A 10,141-nucleotide genomic window follows, 5' to 3' on the forward strand; every position below is an offset into this window, starting at 1 on the left:
GCCTACTTTGTAGCCGATACAATGAATTTAGAGATTTGTACAAAATTCAGTGATTTATTCCCGGTAAATTCTTGATTTAGTTGTCTGATTCTATTTTGATGTTTGATCCGGCTTGAAAGGTGGTTCAGAGAATTTCAATAAATATTGTGATTAAATTTGTAATTATTAGTTATACAAATATTAGTTTTTAAGGCGGTATAGATAATAAATACACTCAATATTTGACGATCCCTTCCACAGTTCGTACATTGTTCAAATTGTCTTGTGTAGCGCCATCTAGTAATATCGGTGAACACAATAAAAACACATTAATGTTCCGCTTAATTTAAAGATAAAAATAAAATGCCTTTCCCAAACCAACTTAGTTTTACTATTTAACGATAGATGTCAGTGTCCTAAATTGAAATACTTTCGTATTGTAATGTAATAATGATGTAATGATAAACATGAAGGCCAAGCTAACCTAAAAGAATATTTGAATTGATAATTTAGCGAATATCACATAGCAGCGTTGACACTTTTTATACAGTTTTAGGTGAATCAATTTGTCTAGACGCTTAAAGATAGTTTAACGTTGTCATATCGTGAGGGATAATTATAGGTTACCGATGGATCATCTAGATTTAAGAATAAACATTCGTGATAATCTTTATATTAGCATCTGATTGTCACAATAAAACCAAATAAAATATATCATCATATCTATCAACCGTACCGTGATCGTATTTGTACTAACAGGATATGAACTGTTAGGAAAAATTACGAATAATTGTTTTTTTTAATGAGTGAATCATAGTTTAAATTTCAGATACTGCTACGTTTTGCACATAATATATTACCTAACAATTCATCTCTTAGATTGAAGTAGATTAAACAAATGTCACCAAAACGAGTGTTGATTGTCAATGGATCCTATCCTGTTGCTGGCTTGGACATATTCAAAAAGAAGTAAGTGATATCAGTCTATACAATATTAATACGTGAAGCAATTTGTACCTACCCCTTTTTACGCAAATTGCGTTGACGGAGGAGTATGAAACTTCTCACACCTATATAGAGAATACAGAGAAGGAGTGCAGAATGCTAATATGTTTTTAAATTATGCATTAATAATTAATAATATGTATGTATAGTAACCGGCAAACTTCTTGAGCAAATGACCTTGACTGCGCAGAACCGAATTTTAGATCACTTTGGTGGTGAGGGTGAGGCGCGACGGCAGGGGAAATCGTATGGAGCGCGTTATTGGTAGATCAGTCGAACCCTGCGCCCCGCACCGCGCCCTCGTTCCGCTTGCTCCCAAAAGTACGCTTGCGTACAGTAAAAAGTCTATCGTTATTAATCGTTAAGTTATTTGTTATAATTGCTTGTTGACTTTGTTGCCATTGCTATATGTTTAGTGTTCGTTGATTTTTTATTAAAAATACACTATGCCGCGACAAACTGGTGTAGTATTCAAAAGAAAGGGTAGAAAAATTGTGTACGACGTATATTGCTTCATTATAAAACAGGGGAAGAATGATATGGAAAAAGTAAAACAGATTTCGGAAGCAAGAAAAACATCAGTGAGTACTGTTAGGTGCATTATTAACGAAGCTAAAGGCTCTGGCTTGCTTGCCGTGTTTCGGACTCCGGGTAAGAAAAGATCAGAGAAGAAGAAAGTTACCGGAATGGATAGTTTCGTTCAATCTGTAATAAAAAGATGTAATCATAATAACTACATAACAAGCAGCGAAACTCCGTATCGTAGAAAGGCTTCGAAAAATTTAAAGAAGATATAAATTTTAATGGCTCGGAATGAAGCTTACGACGAATTATGAAAGAGCTAGGCTTCAGATGGAGAAAAAAAAACCAGAAAGTAATCGGAAGCTGGTAATTGAAAAAAGTAACATTCGACTACTACGAATCGAATATCTTCAAAAAATAATTAATTATAGACAAAAAAGAAGACCGAACCGACCGAGTTGTAAACTACACCGATGAGCCCTATGTCGGCTCATCACGATGATAGCGACTCGGGTGATGAAAACAGTGATGATGATGATGGTCAATTATTAACCTATATTTTTTGTTAATGTTCTAATAAATATATAAATACATACATAATATGTTGATTTTAATAATTTAATAGCATTATGACGCAGAGTAAATAATGTTTTTGCACGTGAGTGTACCATGCGCGAACTTACCCCCACTACGTCGACAAATGCTCAAGAAGTTTGCCGGCTATTATACATTAATTCAATAAAAAAACATTACACACTATCATGTATTTGACACATACACACACATATTAAATACCGTATAATAATTACTGTCACACTTTTGTCATTTAAAGTCTGTGGTCAAATTGAGAATAAATTAATATTTTTTATCTTTAATAATATTTGTCTATAGTTTCTTGACGAAATCTGTGATAGTAGAAGTATAATAGTCTTTGATAATAGAACCTTAATAATGTTCAAACTTATAATTTCAATTAATTAAAGACGAATTTCGACTACAGATGGACTATATATTAGTTTATATTATTATCCTATGATATATTATAAGGTAGCTACTTAAATTATGTCGTAACGAATTAACCATGTTACATATTAGTGAAAATTACTATAGGTACATACTACCACACTGTGACTTTAGCTATTATAAGATCGTAAACATGAAACTACACGCGCACCGTCGCGTCGTATTATATATTGTATCGTACTATAATATCAGAGCATAAGCAACCAACACTGAAGTTCAAAACTCGTTTAGTAGTTTTGGCATGAAAGAGAAAGAAGCATTATTCTCACAAACTTTATAATATTTAATTAAGTTATATCACTATTGAAATAGCTGAAGAATATTTTTTGTTATGATTAAACTGTTCTCCTGTAAAGTTGCAAAAATTTCGCTTTTTTTATTGCTTAGATGGATGGACGAGAGGAAGAGGTAGACCTAAGAAGAAATAGATAGATTGTGTGAAAGACGATATGGGTAAGAGGGGAGTGAGCGAAGAAATGGTATATGATAGAAGAGTATGGAAGGAGAAAACATGTTGCGCCGACCCCAGGTGACTGGGAGAAGGGCAGGATAATGATGATGGATGGATGAGCTCACAGCCCACCTGATGTTAATTGGTTACTGGAGCCGATAGACATCTACAACGTAAATGCGCCACCCACCTTGAGATAAGTTCTAAGGTCTCAGTATAGTTACAACGGCAGCCCCACCCTTCAAACCGAAACGTATTACTGCTTCACGGCAGAAATAGGCAAGGTGGTGGTACCTACCCGCGCAGACTCACAAGAGGTCCTACCACCTCGCTTAAGCCACATAGCTTTTCACTCATCGATTTATTACAAAGAATACACGTAGAAACAAGACAACGGCAGTAAGGTTTGTTCAGCTTCGAAATATCAAAGTTAATGTTTGTATTCGTCGTAGCAATGTAGAGATAGAAGTGTTTCCTCATATGGACTATGAGCAGGATTTTATGGAAGTTCTGAAGCAGAATCTTTACGGATACGATGGCTTGATCTGGAATACGAAGCACCGACTTACCGCTGAGATCCTCGATTTGGCTGGTGCGTAAGCTGATTTATCTTACTTATCATTATCTCTCTCGTTTATTTTAGAATCTTCGATTGATAATGATAGAATTTTGGGGGAATGACAAAGAGAAGATCTTTCATTGAGCGAGTGAAATCGCTCGGTAGACTGACCGTCCGAATGTTGTTGTTTGGAACTTAAGTATATAGATGTAAGTTTATCTTGAAAATTTCGTTAGCGAAATTCAGGCATCTGTCTACTGTCATGTGTTCTATGATGGGTACTACCATAGAATAATAAACTCTTCCACATGGTAATTAGATACCAGACTAACGTCGAATTTTCGTCTTACTTTGTCTATGATAGACCTTTTTAATATAAATTTTCCACAGCGTCCCATTTTTTCTGATGTATGATTAATTTCTTTATTATTAGAAGCACACTACTTCACATTCGTCCGTCTTTACTAGCAATACTTTCAACTAACTAGGTAGCTAAATAATTGTCTAACTAAAGGCGTAGTTTTTAATAGAGAAATGTCTATGCAGGTCCTCAAATAAAAGCCATATCGGCAATGGCGTCCGGTATAGATAACTTCGACCTGGACGAATTGAAAAAACGGGGTATACCGCTGGGCAATACTCCTAATGTCTTGAACAACGCTGTAGCCGACATCGCTGTGGGTCTCATCATATCTGCCGCTCGGAAGTTTAAAGAAGGCTTTTCAATGATTGAAAGGTAATTTAAAAAGGCATTAGCAACATTCTCCCACGAGTCCCTTGAGTCCCTAGAACCCTGTGAGAGTCAAACACAAAATTGAAAATTCCAAAAAATTTAAAAAGTTCAAAAATTTGTTTATTATTTAAAAAAATATATATAAAAGTATTCCAAAACTGTCGAACAAATGTTGTAAATAGATCACGCTTGAAAATAAAAAAAACAATCTAAATTGAAACAAAACAAAAATTACTAATATTAACTCAGTTGCTGAATACATATATGTATCTATGTATTTCATTGTCAAAGCTATTGCCCTTGTCTTTATCTTTACTTGAATGGTCACAACATGTCTAAACTAGTTCGCTTATAAAGACAATGATCCTAGACATTCATCACTAAATACCATGTGGTAACCATATGCCACGTAGGTAATATAGTTGCTACAGCTGGTGGCTTAAGTACAAATAATAATATGTGCTAATAATTAGATGCAAAATAAATATCGGGAAGTACAACATGAATACGTTCAATAAAACGGTGAAAAGTGGATTGTGGTCAACAATGCGTGCAGACGTGATTTCCGTAACAATTTTAAACTCTAAGTCCAAATCATTGTCTCTGTATATTGTAGTGTGAAAACATGTACACAAATACCCTAAAATATAGATTTTAATTAAAAATGTTATGGTGTTTAAATGGAAACCGTTGTTTACTGGTGGTAGGACCTCTTGTGAGTCCGCACGGATAAGTACCACCACCTCGCCTATTTCTGCAGTGAAGCAGTAATGCGTTTCGGCTTGAAGGGTGGGGCAGACGTTGTAACTATACTGAGACCTTAGAACTTATATCTCAAGGTGGGTGGTGCATTTACGTTACGTCTATAGGCTCCAGTAACCACTTAACACCTGGTGGACTGTGAGCTCGTCCATCCAACAAAGCCATTAAAAAAAAATAAAAAAAAAGTTGAATCTTACTCATACTATAAGGATGTAAGGACGTAAGGACGTAATGTGGAAAAATCCGGTCACTGTTCTCGTCGAACTCGTCGATATGTTCGAAGTGAAACCTAGTTCATGAACACAACCTACTATAGCCGGATCTTCTCAGCGGGTCGCGATTCCAATCCAGTCGTAGATTCAGAGAAGCACTGCTCTTGCTAGGGCTAGTGTTAGCAAATTCTCTCAAATTGAGTCCGTGAGCACCTGTGTGCGCGCCTACTTGAAATAGCCCCCCTCGTAGGCTACCAACGATTAGGTGTAGAGCAAAGTAGAAGAATATAAGCTAATTCTAATCTTATTCGCCAGAGCGAAACAAATTATTTGACCCATGAAGCTTGAATTTCTAATATAATTGATATAGAAACGAGTGGAAGTTCGGCGTTCAATGGATATTAGGACAGGATATCGCGGGCAGCACCGTTGGTATCATCGGCCTGGGTGGTATTGGACAAGCCGTCGTCAGAAGACTGAAAGGTTTCGATGTGTCAAGGTTCTTATACTGCGGGAGATCTGATAAACCTGAAGGTGGGTTGAGAGAGAGAGAGAGAGAGAGAGATTATGCTTTGTTATACTCAAAATAAATAAATAAATGCGAAACATTAAATACAAAAAAGTAAAGTTGGCGGTCTTATCGCTAAGATTTTAATCAGTAGACAGTGGCTTGACTCTGCCTCTTGCTGAAGTCCATGGGCGACGATAACCACTTACCTTCAGGTGGATAGTGTGCTCGTCCGCCTACAAAGGCAATAAAAGAAAAAAAAGTGTACCACCGTGACAAATAAAAGTTTGAGAATCACTGTTTTAAGTACTATTATTAGTCAGTAGTCGTAATGCTGTCTTGGTTTTTTATTTTAATGCCAGAAAGGAAACAATAATTTTAAATTCCACAGCGAAGTTATTAGGGGCGGAGCGTGTGCCACTACAAGAACTGCTGGAGGAGAGTGACTTCGTGGTGCTAGTTTGTCCGTTGACCAACGAAACTAGACATTTAATCAACGCTGACACATTGAAGATGATGAAGAAGAACGCTGTATTAGTCAACATCGCACGAGGAGGTGTGTATCATAGATTAAACTAACAGATCCACTCTGAGAATTGGAGAACCATTGGAGTTATTTAATTATTATTTTTTATAAATCGCAACCCCCCGATTTTGCCAATGTCACAGTATAAACAAAAATGACCGGTACTTAGAGAAAAAAATTATCTAAATACAAATAAATTTGATCAGTTTTTTCATACGGCTAATCTGTGATTTTAAGAACAGCACAAACAACTTCGGTTCTCTCTGTGTTTTATACCGCATGGTCCATGGGGAATGCTCTGAGGAATTATTCGAGATGATTCCCTCATCTCCTTTTTATCATCGCACCTCCCGCCATCGGAGCAGAGTTCGTCCATATTATCTGGAACCGCTGCGTTCATCGACAGTGCATTTCTAAAGATCCACGTACCATCTGGCTTTGGAATGAACTCCCCTCCACGGTGTTTTCCGAGCGCTATGACATGTCCTTCTTCAAACGAGGCTTGCGGAGAGTACTTTATGGTAGGCAGCGGCTTGGCTCTGCCCCTGGCATTGCTGACGACCATGAGCGACGGTAACCACTTACCATCAGGTGGGCCGTATGCTCGTATGCCTACAAAGGCAATAAAAAAAAAAAAAAACAAATATGTTAAACTAACTACTTTAACTATGTGAGTTTTTTTTTCCTACCTTTTTTTTTACCTACGGGCTCAAACCTGACGATGTTGCTAACACTAACCCTACCAAGAGTAACAGCAGTGTTTCGCAGAATCTACCTCCGGATCGGAAACGCGACCCACTGAGGAGAAGATCCGGCGAGAAACTCAGTGGGCTGTGTCTGAGGGTTACTTTACTCGTCGAGCCCTTCGTCGCAAGCGACGGGTTCGATGAGAACGATGACCGGTGCTTGAAGTGCCTAAAAGCACCGTTAGTGGATCGGCAGGATCCGAAATGACGTGTTTAGGGCGACGTAGACTGTTTACCATTTGGTCCGCAGGATCGGGAAGGTAGTTTCCTGCGGCGACGATGAGAGGGTTCTCGTGTCGTGCCGCTTTATCGAAGTGGCGCATCGACGCCGACTGTAGATACTTACTGATGGACTCTAAGTTCAGGTCGTCATGGAGGTCAACGCTCCTGACGAACCACGGAGCTCCGAGGGCTTGACGAGTAAATTAACCCTCAGACACAGCCCACTGAGTTTCTCTCCGGATCTTCTCAGTGGGTCGCGTTTCCGATCCGGTGATAGATTCTGCGAAGCACGGCTCTTGCTAGGGTTCGTGTTAGCAACGTCGTCAGGTTTGAGCCCCGTGAGCTCACCTACTAGTTAAGGTTACACTGAAATAGCCTCTCAAGGCTCTCAGCTTAAGTAGGAATTTTTTTTTAAAAAAAGTGTGTTCTTTCACAGAGATAATAGATCATGTTGCACTTTACGAAGCTTTGAAGAACGAACAGATATTCGCTGCCGGACTGGACGTGGTGTCCCCGGAGCCGATCCCCGCAGACCACCCCTTGCTGGCCTTGCCGAACTGCTGTTGGTTTGAATTTTGACTTTCTAATTTATTACAGCTTTTTTTAAGGGATTTTATGACCTGGTAACTAAGACCTTTAGGTCAAGTCTTATTTTAATTTTAATGATAACTTTTTTATATGAAAAATGATATTATGAAATGAAATAAAGTTGATTATTATGAAACATGGCATGAAATGAAATGTAAACGAAATGAAATGAGATGATATGGGATGAAGTATAATCTCAGTAAAATGGTGGTCATTTACTGAGACTTTTGCAGTGGACTTTTTGGATAATTCCGAGAAGTTACGTTCAGCGACTTTGTTTCATTTTTCCACATTTGTGCACTTTCACAGATACTAAATAATTAATAAACCACCATTATTACACATTTAAACCTGAAGAAACACTAATCTATCTATATCTGTCTATATATATAAAAATGAATTGCTGTTCGTTAGTCTCGCTAAAACTCGAGAACGGCTAGACTGATTTGGCTAATTTTAATATTAAATTATTTCTCGAAGTCCAGAGAAGGTTTAAAAGGTAGACAAATATGAAAATTCTCGGAATTAAATAAAGTATAGGTCTTTTATTTATCGATTGAGGCACTACGAAGTCTGCCGGGTCAGCTAGTTAGAAATTAAACAAATCACACAACTTCACTCCTCGCGTTCCCGCCAAAAAGTCCTTTATTACAGCTCATCTCATTTTATAGAGACCGCGAAGGCAGAATTTTATATCACCACTTTAAACTTCACCATTCATGCCAACACTATGTTTCATAAAAACGCGTGATGTAACTAGGACCAAAGTGGCAAAATAGTAGTGAAATAAATCTACATAAAAAGAAAAATTTAACTAACAATTAGTAAAGGGGTGTAAATAAATTGATGCCGAGTATTTAAGATAGGTAAGATAAAAATTAACATGCATTATTATTACGTATAGGCAGTGGCTTGGCTATGTCTTTGGATTTGCTGATGAGCAAAGTAGTCACAATCGCTCATGTTTTTTAAATTGCTTTTATAGAGAGACGAATGTAGGGTCCGCTTGATGATACGTAGTCACTGTCTCAGATTAACGTCAGCAATGCCAGGGGCAAACACAACCTGCAGCTTACCTACTAAAATTCAATGACAAAACCTATGAAAGGGCTTACAAAATTAATTATTAATTTCAACTATTAGAGGTAAATTAATTTCGACATCAAAGAGAATGCTATGTGATTGTTTTTGGATTTAACGCGTTTAAAAGTGAAATTTCGTCTGTCTGCTATACGTAATCTTAATACATGTTAAACACTAAAAAAAGAATAATTTTCACACAGATATAATACCGCATTTAGGCAGCGCGACAATTGAGACAAGAAACAAAATGGCCGTCAACGCGGCGAAAAACATTATTTTAGCATTCGAAGGAAAAAGTATGTTGTACCCTACATATTAACGTCATCGGCATATCATAAAAATGATTACAAGTACAGATAGCACGTTCATTGCATTTAAATTGCATATTAAAATTTTATGAGCAAAATTTTGGGTGTTTTTTTTTCTTCGTGACTTTTTATTAATGTTTCTGTGGTCTTTTTGGCCTTGAGCTCAAAACGCCGGAACATCACTCCACCTGTTCGTGTGGACATGTCCCGCTAAAAGCTCAGTACTCAACACCCAAACGTCCGATCCTCCCTGAAAAAGGCGCAGGTGGGAGATGACTAGACTAAATGCCCAATACTAGGCTAGGCTTAGCCTGACCGAGCTGCACGGCGACAGCGGTAAGTATCACCTCCTTCGCCTATTCCTGCGAAGCAATCGTGCAGTTCAACCCGTAGGAGAACCAATTTGGTGTTGCCATTTTAAGCAGACAATCATACAGCTCACCCGATGCCACAGCCTAACCGCTTTCTAAACTTCACTGAACGCAATTTTCGTTAAGCAAATTTAAATATGAAGGGAAATATTGTTGTACGGGCCCAATCACGAATAAACATTAGAGTGTGCTTCACTATTGTGGGCTACACCTACATAAAATATACACTTTTCACTTTGAGAAGACGGCACGACAAGAAAACCCTCTTGTTGTGGCCGCCGGAAATTACGTACCCGATCCTATGAACCGAGTGGTAAACAGTCAACGTCGTCCTAAACCAGTCATTACGGGTCCTCCCGATCCATTAACGGTGCTTTTAGGTACCTCAGGTGCCAGTCACCGTCCTCGCCGAAACCGTCACTTGCGACGAAGGGCTCGACGAGTAAACTAACCCATAGACACAGCCCACTGACTTTCTCGCCCGATCTTCTCAGTGGGTCGCGTTTCCGATCCGGTAGTAGATTCTACGAAGCACTGCTCTTG

At 38.1% G+C, this 10,141-nt stretch overlaps 2 protein-coding genes across 3 annotated transcripts in view; one reads left to right on the top strand and one right to left on the bottom strand.

The window, feature by feature from the left end:
• Window positions 1-10,141, bottom strand: part of LOC149503315 (uncharacterized) — a 238,845-nt gene that overhangs the window by 45,358 nt on the left and 183,346 nt on the right. The gene's annotated exons all lie outside the window — the stretch shown is intronic.
• Window positions 453-9,325, top strand: LOC114242353 (glyoxylate reductase/hydroxypyruvate reductase). 2 transcript variants are annotated; one of them, XM_089737708.1, is made up of 8 exons: window positions 453-535; window positions 809-948; window positions 3,433-3,572; window positions 4,086-4,275; window positions 5,617-5,780; window positions 6,146-6,310; window positions 7,685-7,810; window positions 9,120-9,325. In XM_089737708.1, the coding sequence occupies exons 2-8, from the start codon at window positions 878-880 to the stop codon at window positions 9,236-9,238; spliced, it is 975 nt and encodes a 324-aa protein (XP_089593834.1). In that variant the 5' UTR covers window positions 453-535; window positions 809-877; the 3' UTR covers window positions 9,239-9,325. The 2 variants fall into 2 exon arrangements, with proteins under 2 accessions (XP_089593834.1, XP_028029280.2); XM_028173479.2 differs by lacking the exon at window positions 453-535 and having other exon boundaries at window positions 562-948.

Source organism: Bombyx mandarina, chromosome 03 (assembly GCF_030267445.1).
Source record: "Bombyx mandarina strain Sakado chromosome 03, ASM3026744v2".
Classification (NCBI taxonomy): Eukaryota; Metazoa; Arthropoda; class Insecta; order Lepidoptera; family Bombycidae; genus Bombyx; species Bombyx mandarina.